Source organism: Rattus norvegicus, chromosome 13 (assembly GCF_021556685.1).
Source record: "Rattus norvegicus strain SHRSP/BbbUtx chromosome 13, alternate assembly SHRSP_T2T, whole genome shotgun sequence".
Classification (NCBI taxonomy): domain Eukaryota; kingdom Metazoa; phylum Chordata; class Mammalia; order Rodentia; family Muridae; genus Rattus; species Rattus norvegicus.
The window spans coordinates 107,219,016-107,243,205 of NC_141546.1; the positions used below are offsets into that span (position 1 = coordinate 107,219,016).

At 45.9% G+C, this 24,190-nt stretch overlaps 1 protein-coding gene across 2 annotated transcripts; it reads right to left on the bottom strand.

The window, feature by feature from the left end:
- Positions 1-1,300: 1,300 nt before the first annotated feature.
- Positions 1,301-22,585, bottom strand: Utp25 (UTP25 small subunit processome component). 2 transcript variants are annotated; one of them, XM_087581071.1, is made up of 13 exons: positions 22,371-22,585; positions 21,828-21,867; positions 20,658-20,916; positions 18,917-19,083; positions 16,741-16,911; positions 15,150-15,238; positions 13,716-14,132; positions 11,351-11,570; positions 10,694-10,896; positions 8,579-8,761; positions 8,345-8,457; positions 7,575-7,820; positions 1,301-1,802 (listed from the first exon to the last, which is right to left on the bottom strand). In XM_087581071.1, exons 4-13 carry the CDS (start codon positions 18,921-18,923, stop codon positions 1,559-1,561), a joined length of 1,893 nt encoding a protein of 630 aa, XP_087437197.1. In that variant the 5' UTR covers positions 18,924-19,083; positions 20,658-20,916; positions 21,828-21,867; positions 22,371-22,585; the 3' UTR covers positions 1,301-1,558. The 2 variants fall into 2 exon arrangements, with proteins under 2 accessions (XP_087437197.1, NP_001014008.1); NM_001013986.2 differs by lacking the exon at positions 18,917-19,083 and having other exon boundaries at positions 22,371-22,570.
- Between the last annotated feature and the right edge of the window lie 1,605 nt (positions 22,586-24,190).

Consider the following 24,190-nt stretch of genomic DNA (forward strand, 5'->3'; position numbering starts at 1 on the left):
TAATTAATCTTTCAAAATGTGATAGTAGCACTTGGGAGGTTGAAGCAGCAAGATTAAGAATTCAAGGTCAAGGTCAAGATCATCCTGAACATGGAAGGGAGGTCAAAAACAAGACATGGGACACACAGCACTGTCCTGGTCAGACAGGGCTTTACAGAAAATATGATTCCCACATAAAAGGGGGACAAGTGAGAAGGGACGCGATGCAGCTGAGAGTGACCCAACTGCCACATCCTAGAGCAGGTTAGCTCCCGAAAAAGTAATGATGGCACCCAATGAGGAGTGAAGTCGGGTCTATAAACATAAGGCTCGGCCAGGCTCAAGCCTACGTTCCAGGCTCAAGCCTACGTTCGTGTTTCCAGCATTCCAGAGGGGGGCAGGGCACTAAAGAAAAATAAAGTAGAAGTTGAGTTTTCACTTTAGAATGGAAGTCTGTCAAACTCTGTCTCAGACAGGCGTAAGTCAGGGGACAGTGACCAATGTACACCAAAGGGCCTAATGAGGTCACAGCATGGACTCAATGATGCTCCTGCCACAGGTGTCTGATGGGAACCTATGGGAGCCTACAGACCTGCCTGTGTCCTCCTGCCCGCCCGTCTAGGCCAAGGCCACACACCCCATGAGGTGGCAGTCAACTCCACAGCAGCTCAGGCTCAGGCCTACACTTTCCTGTCATCTGAAACTTCCTCCCATTGAAGCAAGGGTCGGTCACCTGTGACGGTTCTTATTTGCAATAGTGTTTGTTTTTATAAGAGTTTAAAATAATGCTTCTTGATTTTAAAAGTATGATTTTTCTTTTCACTTTCACCTATTGCATGATTCAAAACACAATTTGGCGCTGAGGACAGAATCAACCTTGGACCCAAATGCTGCTTTATAGAATATGATTGGTAAATGTATGTCTTAGCTATTAAAACACCAGGAGAATCTAAAAAGATCAGTGTAAGTACTCTTCGAGGTTTGAAAAAAAAAATATATATGTATATATATATATGTATATGTATATATATTTTTAAGTTTGGCTAGGAAAGTAAAGTGCTAAGACTGGGACACAGCCCAAGACATCTCCAGCTCTCAAGCCAGTCCTACAGGCCACAACAGGCTTTACGAAAATTGGACAGGCAAGTCAGAGACTCTTCCTCAAGTAAAAATTAAAACCTTGGGGCTGGAGATGGCTCAGCAGGTTAGAGCACAGAGGACCCAGGTTCATTTTCCAGCATCACAACTCATAACTGTGGGGGACTCCAGTTTTAGGGGATCCAACACCCTCACACAGACATACACACAGACAAAACACCAATGCATATAAAATAATAATTAAATTAAAAAATTAAAATCATAATTGAGAAGTTACAGCTTAAAAAGTGTGACAAGCACAAGCTTTGGTTTCTGTGTGTGGCAGTCCTTTTACTGCTCTGGGCCCCGAGAGCTATGGTTACCCGCACGGGTCACACTGCACTTTCCAGGGCACAGGACTGCAGACTGCCTAGAGCCTGCTCCTGGGCAGTGAGCAGACCAAGTCTATGAGGTCCATCAATGTAGTTGTCCCACTCCACACTCATTTTTCTCCAGTGATGAAGAGGTGGACACTCTTTGGAGACTGCAGCATCTGTGCTGCCCGCTCCACACCAACCACAGCAGCCAGCCTCTGGGCATCATACTTGGAATACAGCACAGTGCACGTCCATGTGGCCTCCTCTCCTCTGCTGGTGGCTCTCAGCATATTACAGACCTCACTGTAGAAGTGAGCGTATGTTGGCAGTTCGTAGAATATGAGGTTCCTGATGCCTTTTATTGTGTACCTGTGAGAGAGGGAGGGGCATGAAGAAGCCAGCAGAAGCTGTGCGACCAATGACCTCAAACCATGGGCAGAAAGTTACCCTAGAGCTAGACGATTTATTTTTGTTGACAACGAAACTGAATTCCTGATACTGAGTACAATAATGACAACAGAAGTTTGTATTAAAAATTTCTTGTGGGTAGAACTTGCTGACCTGGAACTTGATAGTAGATTAGGCCTCAAAACTCACAGGGAACCACCTGCCTCTACCACCTCTTGAATACAAGTATTAAAGACTGCACCACAATGTCCAACCCAAGTTTTAAACTTGACATTTATTTTATCATCATTTTTTGTATGGGGCAGAATCTCACTACAGAGCCCCAGTTGGCTTGGAACTTGTGGTATAAACCAGGCTGGCCTCAACCAGGTGAGCTACAACATCTGATTCTTTTAAAAACAAACTTTTAAATTACATTTATCCCCCCTCTCCTTCCCCCGTGTGTGTGTACACCATGGGAGTCAGTTGTCTATGTTTTCACTACGGGAGCCCCAGATACCTTTATTGGCTGGGCTATCTCAACAGCCCTATATTTCTTTAGAGACAAGGTTTTTATACTATGACCTAGCCTAAGCTGGCCTTGAACTCTCCATGAAACAAAGGGTGGCCAATGACTTACAATAATCCACCTGCCTCTGCCTCCCAGAATGTTGGAGTTACAGCTGTGTGTCGCCACACCTGTCTGAAATTTACATTTTCCAAGCCCATTCTGCATGGGCTGAAGTAGAGGGAAGGCAGCAGAACAGGTGTCAGAGGAATGGCTCCTCGAGTGAGGGACTGTCCACTGAGCCTGATAACCTGAGTTCCATCCTCTGAGTTCAATCCCTGGAGTCTACACACCATAAAAAAACTGATCCATAAAGATAGCTTTCTGATTGCCCCTGTGCGCACACACACACCAAATAAAAATTTAAAAAGAAAAAATTCTGCCAGAAAAACTGTGCACTTAATATTCCCTTCATCATCAGGTACAACAGGGATGAGGTCAGAGCCATAAAATCACCTATACCAATGCCAATAGCACCTGCTGGTCCTTTCCAGCACCTTCTGAGATCCTGCCTGAGGCTCAGCACAGGACAGAGCAGGACAGAGCGGTTTCAGCAGCTCACAAATGCCCACCTCATTCCCTGCAGCACTGTGGGGTAGGAGGTTCAGCTGCAGACACTCACTGAACAGCCGGAGTCAAGGCTGAATGTCCCTCTGGGACCCAGCAACAGACATGCTGTCAAGGCTCTGAACTTCCTGTTAGAGTGTCTGGTGCACAAAATGTCGCTTACGGATGACAGCCTTTCCTTTATTTCAACTCATCTGGAGACCTCCCTGGATATAGTTTTCTTAAAAAATTTGTATGTGTGTGTGAGAGAGTATGTATTATGTACTGTGTGTGTAGAAGTCAGAAGAGGGCAGGATCCCCTAGAGCTGAAATTACAGATGGGTGTGGCCATCATGTATGTGGATGTTGGAAATCAAATCCCATGCTCTTATACCCAATGAACCATCTTTCCAGTCCCTCTTTCACCTTTCAAGTATCCCCTTCCCACACTAAAGAATCTGTAGTGACTTGAGGGACACTGCCCTAACGTGACAGAAAGATGAACAGCAAGCAGGTGTGATGATGCACACCTGTGATGTCAGCACTTGGAGGTGGAGGTAGGAGGGTCAGAAGAACATCCTCAGCTACAGGACTGCTTGAAGCCAGCCTGTACTACACGGGCCTTAAAGACAAAACCAAATAACCGCACAAAAAGTTACCACTACCACTAAAGCCCCACTGAGTCCCATTTTAGCAGTGACCACTGATGTTCAGAAATGATGCAATATTTGCACAGAACCTACCTCCTTCTGTCCTGACACTGCTGTACCCAGAATTCATCAGCACTTCAGACACCAAGCTAAGCCCTCTATCTGCTATAGGAATGTGTTTGAGTCCTGTGGTAGATGGAATGTCGCTATGGCAACTACCAAATCCAGACAAGACTAAAACTGCTACCCACACACTGGCCAGTAGATCAGGTGCATCTGACCATAAGGCCAATTCAGCTCACAGTGTTTGCAAACGAAACCACAGAGAACACAGAGAAGCAAGGAAAAGACCCTGTCACTCTCTGTGTGAGGCTGGAGGGGTGGGGCTGTGGAGAAGATGCAGAAGGGCAAGGCCAGTGCACACACTTTTAGCTGTAGGCAGCTGCTATGGTAATAAGTTTTCCTTTCAAAATCCACTGTAAAGCAGCAAGCAGGTGGGTATATCCCCAGAATATGCGTGTGGATAGGCTTGCAGAACTGTGCACACAGTATGCCAAGGAACCGGGACAAGCTGGTTTCAGCACTCCTCTATCGTGCCTAAGACCATAGATACTCAGTTCTGTCATGTGCAGCATTTGCACAGAGCCTGATACTTCTGTACACTTTGAGTTACCTCTTGTGAAGAGCTACTAAACTACGGCTAAGAGCAGCCAAGTTTGGTTCCCAGCACCCACATGCCAGGCCACAACTGTCCATGCCTCCCATTTTAGGGGTTCTGATGCCCTCTGGAGGCAGCAGGCCCACACATATGCACACTCATGTATATGAAATAAATTTTTAAAAACTGCATTGTTTAGAGAACAATGATAAGACAGAAATCTGCACTTCAGGACTGATATACATCCTTCTTTCAATATATGGTTGGTTAAATCTGAGAATAGAGAACCCACAGATATGAAGGGATCCTCATAACCGAAAAAAAAAAAAACTGAAGAAAAAAAGAACTATATGCTCATTAACAGGAAATGAGGTCTGTTTCATAATTAAAGAACCAATCAGTTATATACTGCAAATACTGTATAGAGTATGTACTAACTCATCAGAATGTCTTTTACCATGGGAACGCCTACCAGACCCAACTAGCATTCATCACTTCTAGAACCTGGACTCATACAAGTGCAGGAAGGACCAGTCCCACCCCAGCAGCCATGCCGAATGCCCAGCAACCTACATCTAGTTTACAACTTGTCCATAGCCTGAGATCTGTACCACTGCAGCAATGGACAGCAAAAGTACAATGAGTCACCCGGGAAGAGGAGTCATGAGCAAACACCCACCCAGCTCTAAGGAGCCTTCATTCTCAACACTGTCAACCATCCTGCTGGATAGATACTACTATGACAGACAGAGCCAGTCCAGCAACCTAAGGCACCTCAATCCTGTAACACACAACTTGTAAGAAGAAAAGGGCCAGTTTTAGAGAGGTGTTGGGCACAAATAGAGTGAAGGCTTTTATCTGTCCCTGAAGGGCTCACTGCATTTCGCCCCTGGGGTTCGGCCCCCTCCACTTGTTCTTGTAACAGGAACCCTGGAGAAGAAGCTGGGGCCCTGACCTTGCTGCTGTCTGCTTCCTGGGAGTGCTCTTCCTTCACTGTCACTTGTAACAAATCCATCTTTACTTTTGCTTTTCTGTCTTACTCAGCTGTCTGAAGGCATGCCCGAGACACGAAGAACGTGGACATGAAATCACAGAACCTTGAGACGCCCTCTAACAGCACGCACACTCTAATGCCAGGCTGAGCTCAGGGGAAGAGCCTGCCCAGCACGTGCCCGGCCCTGAGTTCCATCTCTAGACATGCCTTCTGGTGTTTCCATCTTTCAGGTTAAATACAAAACTGGATCCAAAGAAATTACAAAACAAAATGTTTACTGTGTCCTTGGTAACTTGCCTGTTCGTTCTGTTTTGAGACAAGGTTTCTCTCTGTAGCTCTGTAGACCAGGCTAGCTTCAAATTCAGAGATGTGAATGCCTCTGCCTCCCTGAGAACTGGGATTAAAGGTGGTCTTTATATGCTTAATTGTGTACATGTAGACCAGCAGAAGGCACTGGACTGAGAGCTGCTATGTGGGTGCTGGGATTTGAACTCAGGACCTCTGGAAGAACAGCCAGTGCTCTTAACCACTGAGCCACCTCTCCAGCCCCTCCTTGGTAGTGGTTTGTCTTGTAGAATCCCCGAGGTCATTAGCCATGGCAGAGATGTATGTGTACACTCCTGCACGCACTGTTGTCCATCTTCACCCCAAGAGACCTGTGAGCCTGGCAAGCATGCGGCACAGGCTGAGACTTGTCCTTACACCGTGCTGTCCGTACACTATGCTTCAGACTTGATCTGAAGGTCAACAGTGTTGCATGGGTCACACGTGTCCTCGCCTTGAAAAGCAGTGCCTAGCCCAGTTTAATAACTTGAAATGGCTATAATCACACAGAAAAAATTTCCAGCCATGCAGACAGTGTGCCTCCATTTGATAGAATGATGGAAAGCTAAGACCTTCAGTAAGTATAACTCCTCTGTCAATGGAAACAACTCTCTGAAACAATGAAGCCAGCAGCAGGAACTTATGAGCTCCCTGGCCAAGCAGCACAGACTGCCCAGAATGAAGCCAGAAACAAACATACCTATTTTTGAGCAATTTATTACATGTAATGCTACATCTTTGTGTAACACTAAAATATTAATGTCATCATGCCTAATCTGCTGAGCCCATGTAGGCTGCTAGGGTTCCTCCCCCATCATCCAGGAAAACACACACATTTGGAAAACAGCTCTCTGAACCTCGAATGAATGAAAAGGTCCACGAGGTCATGGTGCAAGGCTGAATGTCCCTCAAAGCTTGGAGGGCTTTGTGTACCTGGCAGACCCTTGTTGGTATACATTATGGCAATTTAATAGAGCAGAAATATCAGGGGCTGGGGATTTAGCTCAGTGGTAGAGCGCTTACCTAGGAAGCGCAAGGCCCTGGGTTCGGTCCCCAGCTCCGAAAAAAAAGAACCAAAAAAAAAAAAAAAAAAAAAAAAAAAAAAAAAGAAATATCAGCCAAGTGTGAAGGTATGTGTCTGTAATCTCGGCAGCTGGGAGGTAGAAGCCGGAGGATCAGGAGTTTAAGGCTAGCCTTGGCTAAATAGATACTTTGAGATTTTCTTGGGTTAAATAAAATCTTGTCTCAACAAAATGAAATAAAAACAAAAACAAAATAAAAACAGGAAAGTCAAAATCCCACCATAAGAAACTGGAAAGAAGGATTTGGACTCAGTTCCCATCTCTGTAGTAAATCATTAGAGATCTGCATCTGGCTGCAGACACCTGATGGGGACTTGGGCACATAAAGCTCAACTGTCTGGAAAACTGGGTGTAGCTCTCTGCTCTACCATATGGGTCTTGGGAACTGAGTTCAGGACATAGCCATCTAGCAGGTCCAGGACGCTATTATTAACTACCAAGCAAATTAGGATTTAAAAAGCAATAGCAAAAAGTAGCCGAGATGTTCTGTTAGTGACCTGGCAGTAAATCTAAGTACACATTGAAATCCTAAAATTACTCAATCCTGAGTCCTTTGAGACTTTTCTACTGCTACCATCAAGGGGCCCAGAACTTTCCAGGGTAACAGCCACCTGGGCCTGCCTCCTCAGGGATGCAATCAGCGCTCAGCATCCACCTCCCCAAGCTTTCCTGTGCTGATCTTGTTCTGCTCTTCAAGCGTGCACTGGCTTCTGTGAGGTGTTGAACCACAGCTGCATTCCAGACCATGCAAGGCTCAAGCTTTAGTTTCTAACCTGCCCAACAACGCCCAACCAGTGAACCACCAGCCGACAACACAGAGTCTACCATCACCAGCCCCTGTGGCTTTTCCACAGAGCAGAGGCAAGGGTCACATGCACAGCCCCACAGAGCCCACCCGGGCCCCTTAGCAGGCAGAAGCTATACTGTCTTACCTTTTGTAGAAATGGAAGCGTTCTGTGAGGAGCAGAAACTGCTTCTCTCCTTGGAGAAAGAAGTGTCGAGCCCTGGAGACGCCAGACCTCTGTGTATACTCACAGATGTGTGTAAAGTTCAGTTCTTCTTTCTTGAAGTAATTTCGGAGACGAACAAAGTCAAAGTAGGAGGGGACATAGATGAGGGTGTGAGACATGACAGCATCCCGGTACTGAGGCAGAATCTTGTTTATGAAAAAGTGAAACCTGATTAGGAAAGACCAAGGACAAGGTTAACAGTCTACAGCTGAACACAGAGTAGGGTAGCCACAGTGCGGGTCAGCAAGCCACTGCCCAGGAGATCCCCTGCGGCTGAAGATACTTTCTTTTCAAAGACTATATAAAACTGATAAACACGTAGAAAATGAGGTGCTAACAGTTAAGCATAAAGGCAGACTTGGTTCTATATACACCAGAGAACTAACATAGTTTACTCGGCCCTCACTCACTCAGCAGCAAATAAGCCTTGCCTGTCTCAGACACAATAAGCACAACAGGTCCACCAGACAATTCACTCTTCTCTGAAGGGCATGAAATATTTCATAGGCCATAGCAGCAATGGTCCTGACCTTGCTTCTAGCTGTAATACGAAGACCAAGCCCCAGTTTGTACCTGGCTTGATTCCTTCTCTATCAAGGGCATGGCTGAGTTCAGTTTGGGGACCTAGTTGATAATCAGTAATTACTCGGTTCAGTGCTAAACCAGGTCTCTATGGGTGTGGGTAGGGTTACCTGGCATCGATCACTGAAGCTAGGTCTTGTGCTTCCATTCTCTGGAAGACGTGAGGCAGCTGCACCAACACATGACTGATGGAACCCGTCATGGGGACATTCCTCACAGCCACCTGTCAGGAGGTAAGAGTTTCAGGAGGCAGGCATCCCTTGTTGATCACATGCCATTAACTCTGTCATTTCATGACCCAACCCAGTCTGTGCTTCAGGACGATCTGAGGACACAGGACTCACTTGGCCTTGAGCATTGACACAGTGCTTGTTGAACACAGAGTTGATCTGGGCATCCTGCAGGGCACCAAAGAGCAGAGTCTGACGGTAATACTTGGACCAGTTATTGAGGCTCCACATGCGTACTCTAGAGAAGTTCACCCCATGTGAGTCCAAGGGTAACAGGTTCATGTGGTTCATCAAATGCTTGGAGAAAAATAAGCCATATTAGCATCTACAGAGCACATGTGTTGGGCACCAGTAAGCATTTATAATCCATCATCCCCTTTACCCCATGAAGCATGTGTTACCATCTCCCAAGTGACAGTAGAAAAATAAGGCTCAGATGGTGACCTGCTCAAGGTCAGCAGAACTCTAGTAAGAAACTAAGCACAGATTGGTCATCCCCAGGCTCTTCCAAAGAACATAGGCTAGCTATTGGAACATTCACTCCTTTAAAAGGAATTTTTACAATTAGGCATAGTGGGACACTCCTGAAACCCCAGCAGTCTGGAGGATGAGAGGCCAGGATGGGCTACATCGTGAGTTTTGAGATCAGCTTAGGCTGCAGAGTGAGACTGTCTCAAAGACCACAAAAACTACTGAAGGTAAGTGGGAAGGGGAGAGAAATGTCAGACGGGGTGAACACAGCAAGACACACAAGCATGAAAGGGTCACAAAAACCCCATCACTTTACATGTTGACCGAGAAAACCCAATAACATAGAAAGTGTAAAGAAACACGGCTCATGTAAAAAAGGAACTTGTGAAACGCAGGCTGGTTACTTTGGGTGCTGTTGTCCCAGACTTGGACAAAAAGGGAAGTCACATGGGAAGCACAACCTCTGTCCTTCAATGACTGGATCTCAAAGTAAAAGTGACGGGCATGGCTTAGTGACAGATTTTTGCTGACCACGCCCAAGACCCTATGTTCAATTCCCTGTATAACAACAGAAAACTAAAACACCACCACTAGCAGTTAAGAGCTGTGACACCCTCTGGCTACCCATCAACAGACTTTTCCTGGGTTCATTCTTCCTTGAGACAGGTAGGCTCTTGCTGTGTAAACTCTACCTGGCTGGGAATCCTGTATTCCAGTGGCCATGAACTTACCACAATCCTGCTTCAGCTCCCAAGTGTCAGGCTCACAGGAGTGAGTCACACACCTGGTTTGCCTTACTCATTTCAGCTGCACTTTAACACACTGTGGGATACACTCCAAGGGCCCCAACTGCTACACGTCTGTTTCCACTCTGTAACTATCAACTGTCCTTGATGTACCCAAAGTCGCTGCAAACTCCTAGGTCTTTAGGTGGAAGCAGAGGTGAGCTGTCATCTGCCTTAGGAGCACCACAGCTCTGAGGTAAGAAGAGTCCACTGTCCACAAAACTGGAGCCTGAGGAAACACTTACAAGTCCCTGTGAGACACTAGTCAGGGCTGAGAGAGGACCTGTGGTTCTTCCAGAGGACTGAGGTTGTTTCTAGAACCCATACTGGGCGGCTCCTTTCCAGGGGATCATATGCCTTCTTCTGGCACCCAGACAAGTGACATACAAACAAGCAACTGAAACTTTTAAAAATCTTGAAAAAAAAAAAAAAAAAAAAACCCAACCAACGAGAAATATTAGGCAGCTGTGTATGTATGCACATCTATAAAACCAGCACTCCATTCCAAATGCTAAGGCAGGAAGGTGGGGTCTAAGGACAGCCTGGGCTACACAGCAAGCCCTTGCCCCTTTCCAAAGAGACTCTATGTCATGTTTTCCCATCCTAATGTGAGGGCGTGAGGAGGATTTCCGTCCTCCTAACTATCCTTACTAGAAAGAGACTTTTGAAGGGCAGAAATCTTTTGGGGAAATTTGAAAACAATAAAGAATTTCCCCCTCTCTGGTAGTTTAACAATTGACTGCCTTGTTGGTAGAAGAGAACAGAAGAATTTCATAAACTGGGAGATGTAGAGTGACTCCTACTTCCAAACCAAGGGGTGGGCTATCTCTGAGACACAGCTGTGCTCACCAAGCTGACTTAGATGTGCCACAAATAGCTGTTTTAGACTTCGTCCAATGTGTACTGAGCAAGGGTGCTGCCCCCAGGGGAGCCCAGCATTACCAATGTCCCCACAGGGGAAGCCCAGCATTACCAAGACATGTTCCCAGTTCTGCATCAGGTAAATGTCAGCCTGGTCAATGATCAGAAGCTCAATAGAAGACAGGAAGTCAAAATCTCTCTTCTTCTCTCCTTCACCACCAATGATGGTCCTCAAGCCCAGGGGGGAGGCAATGAGGATGTCAGAGGAGTAAAACGGGGCGTAGAGACGGATGCTCCTCTGAAGTATCGCCACTCCTGAAAAACAGCATTTGTCAACTCCCTTGCCAGCCTTGAGTATTGTCACAGGTGCTGTATCCTAGGCTGGACTCTCTTTAATGTACAAAATGTTGGCTTCTAATCCCCAGGTTCCTGTCCATGCTCAGTAAATGTTTGTAAATGAGGCCCAATATTAGCAATGGACACTTTCCCAAGAACTTAAAACACACAAAGGTAAGGGAGCTGGAAGAGACAGGCTCGGCCATGAAGGCTGGGTGGGCGTCGTCCACCCAGGACGGAGACCAAGCCTCCCCGCACACACGGAGTTTTCTCAGCCAACCACATCATTTCCACAAGGCCTTTCTACATGGTCTTGGAGTCTCCACCCACAAACCAAGGCAGGTGGCCTCAAAAGCACACAGTTCTGATAAAAGACTGAGTCAGGAACCCCTCCAGCTTCCCCAAGGACCTCCACCTTGACAGGAACCATTACCAATCCTGAAGTGGTCATCAATATTGCCCACGAACACAGCTTCATAATCCTCAGGCCTCTTCAGGTTGGGAGGTCTCTCCTCAGGGTCAGATCCATATTCCCCCTGAAACCTCTTTTTATTGCTTACAATGATTTTCTTCTTGCTGTCCCCCTCAAGGAGGCTGATGAAGAGCTGGACCACCCGAAGGGCAGCTTCCCGGAAAGGCACCACTATAAGTACCTGTGGGAGGCAATGGCAGGCCAGAGGTAAGTATCTGGACAAAATACCTGGCTAGGTACCTGAAGCCAAGTGTCTCCTGAATTCACACAACCCCATCCTATGAACTTTTAGCCCCATGGCTCTATGGGAGACATTTCTCAAGCAAAACTGGGAAATACCTTTCAGTTTAAGGCAATGTCCATAGCAGCAATGGAAGCTCAGACACAGAAATAAATTAGGATCTTTGAGGGCAAAGTAAGATCCACTCAAACAAATACACAGTGTAGTAGTTGGAATGAGAATGGCTCTGATAGGCTCATGTGTTTGAATGCTTGGTCCTCAGTTGGCGGAACTGTTTAGGAAGGATTAGGAGGTGTGGCTTGTTGGCAGTGTTGTGTCCCTGAGGGTGGGCTCAGAAGATTTCTGACATTCTGCATGTGTCGCTCTTTCAGGCTTATTTGTGGACCAAGATGTGAGCTTTCAGTGTTCCTGCAGCCATCTCTGTTTTACCCTCAGACTTTGCCCCTCTGAAACTGTTAAGTCCAATTAAATGTTTTTGATATGTTTCCGTAGTCATGATGTTGTGTCACACCAATAAAAAAGTAAGAGACAGAGAAAGAAAAAAATATAGAAGAGGATTAACAAACCACTATTTTATTTTATTTTATTTTATTTTTCTAGTATATTCTCTAAATAGTTTTTGAATCCAGTGATGACAAATTTCTGAACTGGAAAAATAGGAGTCAATTTTTCAAGCCTCATTAAAATGCTTCAGGATGGTGTGTAAAAAGATGATTCAGTGGTTTAGAGCACTTATTGCTCCTGCAAAGGACCAGAATTTGGCTCCCATCATTCACACCATGGCCCACAACCAACCTACCTCCAGTCCCATGGGATCTGACTTCCATAGGCATAAGGCATGCATATGGTGCATATACATACATGCTGGCAAAACACCCATACACATAAAATTAAATAAATCAGGCCTAGAGAGATGGCTCAACAGTTAAGAGCACTGACTGTTTTTCCAGACGTCCTGAGTTCAATTCCCAGCAACCACATGGTGACTCACAACTCTCTGTAATGGAATCCAACGCCCTCTTCTGGTGTCTGAAGATAGCTACAGTACACTCATATATAAAAATAAATAAACATTTAAAAAATTAAATAGATCTAAAAATAAATATGTAATGTTTCTGTTGAACAGAAAATCAGAAGATGCTTAATAAAGAGCTAATTTCTAACTATTATTCTTGTGCAAATACTAGACTCAATGGTGTGACCCTAGTCAAACCATTATATTCCAATCATAAACCTGATTCTCCTATAGAGCACACACAGAGATAGACAGCCTCAACTGTTACACCCACGCATCTGAGGTAGCCTCCTAGAAATGCAACCACTGGTCAAAGAAGTAAGCAATTGCCCTGTATGCCAGACCACGATTTAAGAGGCTGGATTACTGTCCTAGTGGTGACACTAAGTAATGTCCACACTTTGTCTCCCCAGCTATCAAAGTGCCAGACTGAAAAAACTTCAAAGAGCCACATCAATATTTAAACCCTTGCATCCTGATGAAGTCAACAGAAGTCTGAAAACATGAACACAACTTTCAAGTAAAGAGACAGGTAGAGCAGGTGTGAGACCAAAGCTTGGCCTCAGTATTAGGAAAAATGTGCACAGAATTAAATTTATTTCCTTTGCTACTAAAACTTCTGTAGGAAGCCAGAGGTCAGACTAGAGAGCACAAGTAAATACAATCTTTAAGCAGAAGGAACCTTACAGCAAAACAGGGACCTCTGTTTGAAGGTGTCTCTGTGTGGCTTGGTGGAAGGCCTGACTCTAGCCCACCTCTGTTACTCTTTCCCCTTTGCAGGGGCCTTCTAAAAATCTGTGTTCATAGAAGTTGTCCCATATAGGGACCAGATTAAAAAGTTCATTGGGTTCTAGTGAGCCAAAGTCACCAAGAAGAAATCACCAGCAGTGGGGTGCTTATGTGTGCTTGGGGTTCATCCCTGAGAGAATCTGAGCCCCTTTCACTGTCCTGTATTGCCTGACCCACTCAACTGCTTACCCAAGGATTCACTCACTAGTCAGCTGTCAACACACTCATGACTCAGCAGTGCCTCACGGCTTCTTGACAGCAACTCTTCTGTTGCCACTCACCTTGGGCCTGGTGAGCCCCTGGTCCCTGAAGTCATCATCGTCACCCACCCCGAGTTTCTGGGTCCGGCGCCTGCTGTTGTTAGCCAGCACTTGAGCATTGGCTTTGAGGACGTGGTTTATGGCATGCAGGCAGTACACATGGCGGACTTCTTCTCCATTCTTCAGGGCAGTCCTCTCAGGGTAGAACAGGTCCCGGTAAGAATTCATAATCAAGAACAGCTCTTTCTGGAGTGGGGTAAAGCAGCTACTTGATTTTTGAGGACCAGGACCAGATAGAAATTGGCTGTTGGTTTTTGCCCAGGTGGATTCTAGGGGCTTCTGAAGATGAAGTGACTTTAGGTCAATATCCTTTGGAGGTTTAAATGTTTCCATCTTCTGGAACTTTGATGAAAAGACAAGATGTCCCAGGACTGGCCACTAGGGCAGACAGATCAAGAGAACTAGGTGAGCCATGAATAAGAGCACCAACAGCACTGGGCATTCAGAGCACTCATGACTCTGTCACCCAGAGGCAAGCGGGTACAGACAACAGTTACAGAAGTGCTGGACAGCTTGAAGCCTGACTTCATACCTGAGCTGTCTCTGGTGTTTCCCTCACTGTTCCAAGGAACTCATCTAGAGAAAGTCAAATTTGCTTTAGAATTGCTCAAGTAAGTGTGATAAGTCACAAGTGTGTCTGTCTTAGAATTGATCCCTCCTCTCCCTTCCTCACTCTCCATTGCGCCCCCCCACCTCGCTTTCTCTCTGAGACATGCCCAGTAGGACCCAAGGAATGCTACTTTGTGAGACCAATGTTTAGAAATTTTTCAGTGTCAAAAAAAACTATCAATCTAAAATTACACTAACTTCAGCAGTAAGAGAAATGAGGCACAGAAGCTGGGCAGCCTGGTGACTCTCCCGGGACCCGTGGAGACAAGCTCCCAGAAACAGAGACGAGCTCAGGAGTTATGGGGATAGGAGTGAGGAGTGTGAAAGTGGGTATGGTGAAAAGGAGCAACAGGGCCAGGGATGGTACCAGACAGTGCTAGAGAGTTCCAACCCTGACTATGCTGGTAGGAATGGACTGTGTGAGACGACAGTGTACGGAAACTCTGAGTCTAGGAATGCGATGGCATGGGAGACAGGCATGCAGCAGTAAATCGCATCTTTGTCCATTTTCTGGTTGCGACACTGTACTGTACTCTGCTACATGGTACCATGGGCCAAAATGGCAAAAAGTACAATAAACATCTCTGACTGACTTCTTACACCCAAACATGTGCCTGCAATTACCTCAACTGCACACCCATGATCCTAACACTTGGGAGGCTGAGGCAAGAGGACTGACTCAAGCTCCATGTCTGCCATAATGAGACTCATGAATAACTAATATGTGCCAATGCGCCACAGAGCAGTCCAGGGCTCTCCTGTGCCTGGGAAACAAGCAGTGCGTACTTTCAGTTGCTGGGTAGCTGCAGGGCTTGAGGCAGCGGCTTGAATTTCCTTTTCTTGCAGTTCTTTGTTGATGTGATGTTGAAATGGATCTAATGCAGAACACAGTGATCACAGTGTCAGACTCACCTCTAGTCACCTGGAAAATGACAGGTTCACCTCTGGTCCCTGTCGAGACTGCACTGACCCGCGAACCTTCATCTTCCCAGTGTTGATTCGCCCTTCTTTCCAGCCCGGTCCCCATCCTCCAGCACCATAACCACATCTGAGGAGCTGAGCCTTGGAGTGCACACTCAGCACATGGCATCTCAGCCCCAGTTCAGGCTGTTACCATGGCACCCACCTAAACCTACCTCCTCGGTGATTTCTGAACACAGCCCTACATTCTGCTTATAAGCCTTTCCTTTGCAGTCATTCCGCATCCAGCTGAGCAGTACCATTCCTTCACAGGAAGTGCTCCACAGGGGTCTACTGTGCCAAGCAGAGCATGGCTCCAGAGAGAGGCTAGAGCTGCTTCCCTGTGGAGAGCCACAGCGCTCTGAGCCCCTTCTGAGTCCTTCCATGTGTCGTTCATCCAAACAAGCCAGCACATGTTCCTGTCTTATCTGGTGATGGCAAGACACATCTGAGAGCAGGCTCCATGCAGTCTGCACAGCAAGACACATTAACTATCCTCAGTACTCAGCTGAGCTAGCAGATGACACCAATGGTCCCCCTTGCATGTAGGTGACCCTCAGCTCGGTAATGGCCATCTAGCCTACTGCACTCAGGTGACTCCCACCCTCCCTCTGTGCTTTCTCATTAAGAAGAAGTAGAGTGAAGTGGGTTACCTGCTCAAGGATTCAAAGACATGTACCTGCAGTAAATACCAAGAGCACAAGCAACAACATCAGGGAAGCCTAGGCCAACCTATCTGCACAGCCAATGTGCAAGGGCTTCAGAATAGCCAGCTTCCTGCTTCTGTCTAGGCCCCCATGCTGTCACGGTTCAAGTTAGAATGTGGTTTCTGCTAAGATTCCACAAATTCTACCTCTACTTCTCCTCCCACATAAGTCAGCAGATCGAACTAGGTCACGTAAGGACTCAGCTTCACCCACGCTGAAGTGCAGCTACAGAAAACTGGGAAAGGCAGAGAAGACTGACACCAGCTTGGCCTTCCCACCAGCACAGACTGATATTACAGAACCCCATGTGCAGCTGGCTGCCATTTGGTCCATGCCATGGTGACCATGGATGTTGGGGGTGGTGGCTTTGGGGCTCCTCCTAGTAACGAGAACACTCAGACTGGCCATTTCTATTCTGAAAAGGTACTGTTCCAATGAAGAAGGGTGGATGAGGGGGGAAGAGCAGTCTAGAGACTGGAGGCCTGGGAACTGGCCTCCCCACTTCCCCCTTCAACCTCTTCTCCAACCACTCAGTCCTCACCTCCACACTACCTCCTGAAAAGCACAAACATGTGAGAAATATCTCCTCCAGCTCCCCGTGCGGTCACTAGCTAACTGGTTCTACTGCACTCCCTCAGTCCAGTGACTAAACTCAATCAGTGCACAGCCCTGCCACAATAGAAGGTCGGGGCAACAGGAGCCGCTCTCACCTTGGGATGTTCTCTGGGAATAACTGCCCCCACTCTCCTCTTCTAGAAAATTGGTTTCCAGGCTGAACAGTGACTCGTGTTTCACATCTGTGAACTCCTCTGAAGATTTCTGTGATACACCAGGTGGCTCTTCACCATCTTTTCCTTTTGAGTTGTCAGCTAGAGACATATCTGAAACAATGAAAAACATTCTGTCAAATTTATGGGGTATGGTGGAACTTGAGGGGTTCCAGGCCAGCCTGGTCAACATAGCAATTTCTAGACAGCCAGGCCTACAGAGTGAAATGTTTCAAAAATAAACAAAATAATTTACTCATAATGAAATGTTGACAAAATCAAACACTAATGCTCAATGCAGCATGTATGTATATATTGAGACAGGGTTTTCTCTGTGTAGCCCTGGCTGTCCTAGAATTCCCTTTGAAGACCAGGCTGGCTTCAAACTCAAGATCAGCCAGCCTACCTCTGCCTCCTGAGTACTGGGATTAAAAGTGTGCACCATTATTCTTAAACAATTAGGTAATACAGTGAATACGACCTTTCAGAATTAAGTCTGATTGCAGACCTGAGTGAAGTAATTCTGTAACTAAGCTGGGCTTCAGGCCTGGAGTGTGCTTCAACTTGACTCGGGAAATCACTAGATTAAAAAATGGTGTGTTTCTAGGCAGGAAGTCAAGTGAGTATTTTATTTTTTGGATCAAGGTCTTCTGTGGTTTAGGGTCTTAACTGACTCACTATTAGCTCAGGACGACACCTTGAGCTTCTGGTCCTCCCATATCTGGCCCCTGCCTGCTAGGATCACAGTCATGCGCCATCCCTGCCTGGTAAGTGCCATGCTGAGTGAGGATGGAACTGGAGCTCTAGGCAAGCTAAGCAGACACCACCAGCCTTCCTCAAGTGGTGGTTCCTCCCACTGTAGGAGGCTTGGAGTAAGCACAGGAGGCAGTTCTGCCCTAAGGGGAAGACTTCCAGCAAATGTCTGTGAACTCCAACTGTAACAGTGGCTCCTCTGGGGGCTCTGCTGCCTTTAGACTTGAAGACTGCAGCCTACTGGGTAATGAGCCAGTTCCTTAAAATAGATTTCTATCTTAATTAGGAGTTACCCTGGAGAATTCTAAAATACCCAGTTCTAGAACTTACTCAAAATATTGCACCAGGATATACATGAAAGATGTTCAAAGCAGCCTGAATTATGGTAAGAAGTAACATGGAACAATTGAAATGTCTGTCAAAGGAGGATTTAATACTGGGTGCTACATATCCAGGAAACTAATGTGAATCCAGAGTTATGTTACACAGAAAAAGGTCCAGTCTGAGGGCAGAACTCAGCAGCAAAGCTCAGGTGGGAGGCTCGAGGAACAAGCCCCACTACTGCAAGACTAAATCCCCCTGCCCCTACCTTCACCAAGTGCTAGAATTAGAGGCACACACCACCACAACTGGCTTTATGTAATACTGGGGATAAACTCAGGGCTGTGTTTATTTAAGACACACACCCAACCACTGAGCTGCATCCTCAGGCCCCTTCTCACATCTCTGTAGTAAGTAAGAAGCATGTTTATAATCAAACATGCAACACCAAACAAACAAAACCCGTTTTCCTCTAAAAATGTAAATGCAAAGAAAGCCAGCACGAAGGAGCTCCAAAGATTAAACATTACGGCCATTACTTTTGAAGACCGGTCTCACTACGTAGCTTTGGATGTTCTAGAACTTACTATGGAGGCCAGGCTGACCTCAAATTCAGACATCCTCCTGCCTTTGCCTTCTACATGCTGAGATTAAAAGTGTGCCACTGTGCCCAACAAGGCAAGGGATTTTTATCTCAGTAAAGCTAAACTAGGTTTACATGACACTACATGACAGGTTAAGATTTTAAAAAATAGTATTTCCTGGGCTGCAGAGATGGCTCAGTGGTTAGAGCACTGACTGCTCTTCCAGAGGTCTTGAGTTCAATTCCCAGCAACCACATGGTGGCTCACAACCATCTGATGCCCTCTTCTGGTGTGTCTGAAGGCAGCTACAAGTGTACTCATATACATAAATCTTTAAAAAAACTTTTATTTGTTCAGCATGCTCAAGGCCATTTATTTAAAATAAATGAATAAATGAATGAATGAATGAACGAATGAATGCATGCATGCCAGGGATGTAACCTAGTGGGAGAAGTGCTTACCTGGCATGTATGAAGCCCAGCATCACAGGGGGATGAAGGGAATATGGAGACTATGTTAAGAGGAATGGTGGTGCACACCTTAAATTCCAGCACTCGGAAAGTGAGTTTGAGGCCAACCTGGTCTATACAGCAAATCCCAGGCCACCGGTCAGGGATATACAGTAATACTGTCTCAAAAAAAGAAAAGCCTGTAAGGACAACAGGACTGAGGAAGTGAGAGATAGAAGTCACCCACATATATCCAGCAATTAAGAACAATAACACAAAGGTAAACACAGACACAAGCCAGGCACAGCACAGCACACCCGAAATCCCAGCACGCACTTAGGGGTGGGAGGTAGAAGGGGGTGGAGCAGGAAGATTGTCATGATTAGAGAACAGTGTGCGCCATACAGTGAACTCAAGGCTGGGTTTACAGAGCAAGAGTCTGTCTCAAAAATGTTACGTGTTTGACCATGTTTGCACAGATTTCTGTAAAGGGCACAGCTAATGAACAGTGACCGGAATCAGTTCAGTGCTGGCAAAAGGATAAGCATCTCTGGAGGTACACATTTGTCAAAGCTCAAATCGCATATGGAAGTTAGGCACACTTAATTACTAACTAATTATTCCTATCCCAGTGTGTGCCTGTATTTGTGGATGTTTCTTTCCTTCCACCTTTACATAGGTTCCAGAACTCTAACTGAAGCAGTCACCCTTTCACTGTAGGAGGTCTTACCCAGTGAACTGCCTTGTCAGCCCATGCTGGATTCATTCTGTTTGCATATAAACATATTCTAATGAGGCTGAAAATAAAAATGCCATGCATGGTGGTGTGTAGAGAGAATCTCTCCTGTACTGTGCAGAAGTATTGCCTGTTAGCAAAAAACAAATAATTGTCTAGTAAAACAGGCAGGCAGGTGGGAAGAGGTGGGAGTTCTGGGGAACTACTCCAGCAGGGAAGATTCGATCTGGACTCTAAGGAAGTCTGTCATGTGAAACTAGGAGAGTTAACTAACCAGCCACATGGCGCATGTATAACAGACACATGTATAGTAAGTTATGAGCAGGTTGAAGAACAAGGCCATGCTTATGGCTTAAGCATTTCTTCATAAATAATTAAGTCTCAGAGTCATTATTTGGGATCTGGGGGACAGGTAGAAAAGCCTTCATTTACAGGTACACACCTGTTATTTCCACGGCAGAAGGAGAATCATGAGTTGAAGGCCAGCCTGGTCTACACAGTAAGACCTTGACTCAAAAGACGAGCTCAATCTGATACACACAAGGTCTTAGTTTGATTCCCAGGCACAGAAGATCACATAGAGTTGCAGTCTGAGCCCTAAAACGGAGTCCCTCTGGGGTCTCCATTCCAGTTCCTCTCTCTCAGAGTCTCCTTAAGGAACCAGTGGGGGCAGCCTTATCTCCTCTCCAGCCGCTTTATATAAACAAATCTACAACATGAAAGTTTGTATTTTTATATCTACCTAACATGAAACATGGGTCTCTTACTGAAGAGGAAAAATCTCTTCAGCGAACTGAGCTGCCACGGTGACCACATGACGTTCCCCTGAAAGCTGAGTGGTTTTACCTGAGGTTACAAGTCCCTCAAAGAGTAAGCCAACGGCCTTTTTCTGTGTTCCCATCAGATTCTCAAAACATAACCAAACCCAATCAGGCTGAATTTGTAGCCACATGCTCTCACTCAGCCCACAGAACACAGAACAGAGAGGACAGACAGAGGACAGCCCCAAACACTTACGGTCCTGTGTCTCAGAGGACTCTGCAGTTTCTTCCACACGGACATCCTCACCGCCATCTTCACCATTCATTTCCGAATCACCTACAGCACTGTCATCCACCTCCTCTTTGTCTTCCTCCTCCTCCTCTTCTTCTTCCTCCTCTTCCTCCTCCTCCTCAGAAATGTTCTTTAATGTAGCAAGCAGTCTGTGGTACCCCGAAACATGCTCTTGTTCACTCTCTGATTCACTTTCAGAATGTGAAGAATCTGAGCTCTCTGACTAAAGAAAAATGGGAATTAATAAAAAAATTAGTTTTTATTATTGCACTTAAAAAAGTGAGAAATACATATTAACAGAATTTCCTCAACCATAAAGAAGGAAATTACATCACATGCATAATTAAGTAAAAACAAGTCAGACTAAAGACAAATATGTTTTCTCTTGTACCAGGAAAATAGATTTAAAAGAAATAAGAAGGCATGGAATCAAAAGGAAAAGAATTTGGTTAGGGGGAAAGGATGAGCAGAGGTGGAAGGCAAACAGCCAAAGGAAGGAAATAAATACCATAAGGTAATTATGACTGGAAAAGTCCTTAGGAAACTCACTACTTTATATAATGACTATACATTAACTCACAGACAAACAAAACAAAAATTCCATGAGCTTTTCCGCAAATATTACAGTCTCCTCTCTTGAACCAAGCCCAGCATGAAACAGTTAACCAAGCCATGGTTCTAATTGATATTAGCTGCACATGGAAAGAAAACTGACTTTTCAATCAAAATTTCAGGGAATGGGCTTTAACTTACATCCCAGTCATCAGGCTTCATGTTGCAAGATGTCAGAGGAAATTTACAAGTGCCACTGTCTGAGTCTGCCGGCCCCGTCCACTTTACACTGTGTGATGTGAAACCTTTCATGGTGAGTGCACAAGGAGCCAGCACTCTTGATGAACCCCTTCCACAGAGCTTAACGTAGTGTCTCGGGGTAGTTTACAACTATGGCTTCTTTTGTCACATGGGAATTTCTACAGCTGTCCTTACCATTTAAAACTAATTAAGTAGCATTACTAAAATCACAGCTCACATCCAAAACGAAAAACACAGGAATGCAACCCAAGCTTTACATTTACGCCCCATCTTAAAAGTAACAACCCAATTCCAACTACTGTAAAGAAAAAAAAACGTTACCAGCTGACAAATTTGCGGCTTGACTTCCTTCTTGGAAACCCTAAAAAGAAATAGATAATGTTAAACTTTAGCTGCTAGTTTGTAACAATCACGAAAAGGCCTAAAGATTCTGCTCTAAATGAATAAATAAAAACCAAATGTCCAATACAGGATAATATCCAGTCATTGTAAAAAAAAAATTCTGCATGCACAAAGGCAGAGGTAATCAGAAGACAAATGGGTAACGAAAGAGCTCAATGACATCTTGTAGGAAAGAACAAGTCAGAAACTGGCTTTTAACAACACACCGGGGTTCACCTCTCGTGGCCAACTTTTTATCTCTCAATTTCCAGTCCTGTTTCTGCAGACCCTTACATGGCCCTGCTTGGCTAAGCTGAGGTCTCCCGCCTCAGCCCGCGCGCACTCGGATGACAGGCAGCACGCTCCGCTGTCTCAGCAGGTCCCGGTGCAGAGCGACCTCCGCAGCGGGTTCCCAGCCTGCCCCGACCCGGACCGGCCCACCCCGGCCGGAACCAGCCCTCCCGGTGGCCTGCGCGCCCCGACCTGTCGTAGAAGGGGTGCTCCTCGCCGAAGTCGCGGAGGTGCTTCTTCTGCTTCTTGGTCATTGTGCTGAGCAGCTGGCTGCGGCCACGACTCCGGCGTTTGCCCATAGCGGAAACGTCAAGCTTCCCACCACAACATAAAAAACACAACAACCAAACCCAAGGTTTCCAGTGGGAAGTTGTCGCACGTGGGTACGCCGGCTTTACGGCGGAGACGGGAGCCGTAAAGCAAAGCTGCTTTACGCCCTGCGAGGACGACAGGCGTTACACCCTCCGGGTTGCGATACTGCCCCCTGCTGGAGCTCCTCGAGTGCACGGATGTGCCTGCGCATGCGTGCTCAGAACGCCAGCTCCTAGGGCTGCAGGGCTTGGTTGGTGGGCTTTACGGGGTAGGAGTGAAGTAGCTTGCTTTGTGCTTATCTTTTATTTTTTTGTCTTTATTTTCTTTCTGGGTACGGTGTGGGGTAAGTTGGTAGTCCTTTCCCCCTCTCCCAGGAGCTAAGAACTAAATCCAGGACCCTGCGCTGATTTTCAAGCACCAACCACTGGGCTGAATCCACAACCCTGTGCTTTGCTTTGGGATGTTGCCGTTATGCTGGCAGGAATGGTTGAATGCTACTCAGAAAAATAACGCCCATCGCTTAAGGGTGCCTGCACACTTAACGGCACACTGTCTAAATGGACCTTGCGATTCAGTCTGTTGAGGCAGATGCAGAAACTGATGGTTTGCAAGAAAGAAGAGATCTGAACTTGGGCGACTATACATTAGCGGGAGTGTGTGAGGTGATCCTCTCCTGACATTCCTTCTTTAACAAAAGCAGAAACACATGAGGAAAAGTAGCATCTTGTATATGTTACCACCCAAACGAGTGAAATTGTACATTTAAAGTTGATGTATATTAGCCCGAGTGTGAGTAACAACCTAAACGGGCCAGGGGCTTTGCTTATTAGTAGGGTGCTTAGCCAAAGGCACTTCTCAAATCCTGGGGTTTGATCTTTAACATTGAATGAAAACAAACCCACACAGCGAATAAACTAGTGGTGACTCATACCTGTGATCTCAGTCCCTAGGAGGCTGAGGCAAGAGAATGAAGTGTTAGAAACCTTTATTTAAAAAATAAAATTGAACCATGTGTGGTGGCACATGCCTTTAATCCCAGCTCTTGGGAAGCAGAGGCTGGCAGATCTCTATGGATTTGAGGTTCCCCAGGGAAAATAAAGCAAGACCCAACTTCTCCGAATAAATAAATAAATAAATACATAAATACATAAACAAACAAACAAATTTGAGGTTCCCTGGGGAAAATAAAGCAAGACCCTACTTCTCCGAATAAATAAATAAATAAACAAATTTGAGGTTACCCAGGGAAAATAAAGCAAGGCCCTACTTCCCCAAATAAACAAATTTGAGAGGTTACCCGGGGAAAATAAACAAGACCCTAATTCTCTAAACAAACGAGCAGAGCGGAGGCCTGTATTTCAAGGACACACAGCAATAGGTGAGGCTGTTTGAGACACACAAAGATATACCTCCCTTGGAAACTGAGGTTCAGTGTAAACAAAGTACTAACTCACTCCAGCACTGAGCCTAGACGCAGAGCACAGCTGGACACACTGAAGCTTGTTTCTGTGGAAGAGTAGGGGTTTACTCAGATCCACCTGCCCACTCTCTGTTCCAAGGTCACCTACTATTAATAATTAGGGTGGGAGTTGGGGAAGGAAGAGGACAGAGCAAGAAAGTATTAAAGCCATGCAAACAGGCCAGCATCTGGCCTGGCCTAGGAACCCGTGAATCTGTCTTCTGTCTAGTTGAAAGGTAAA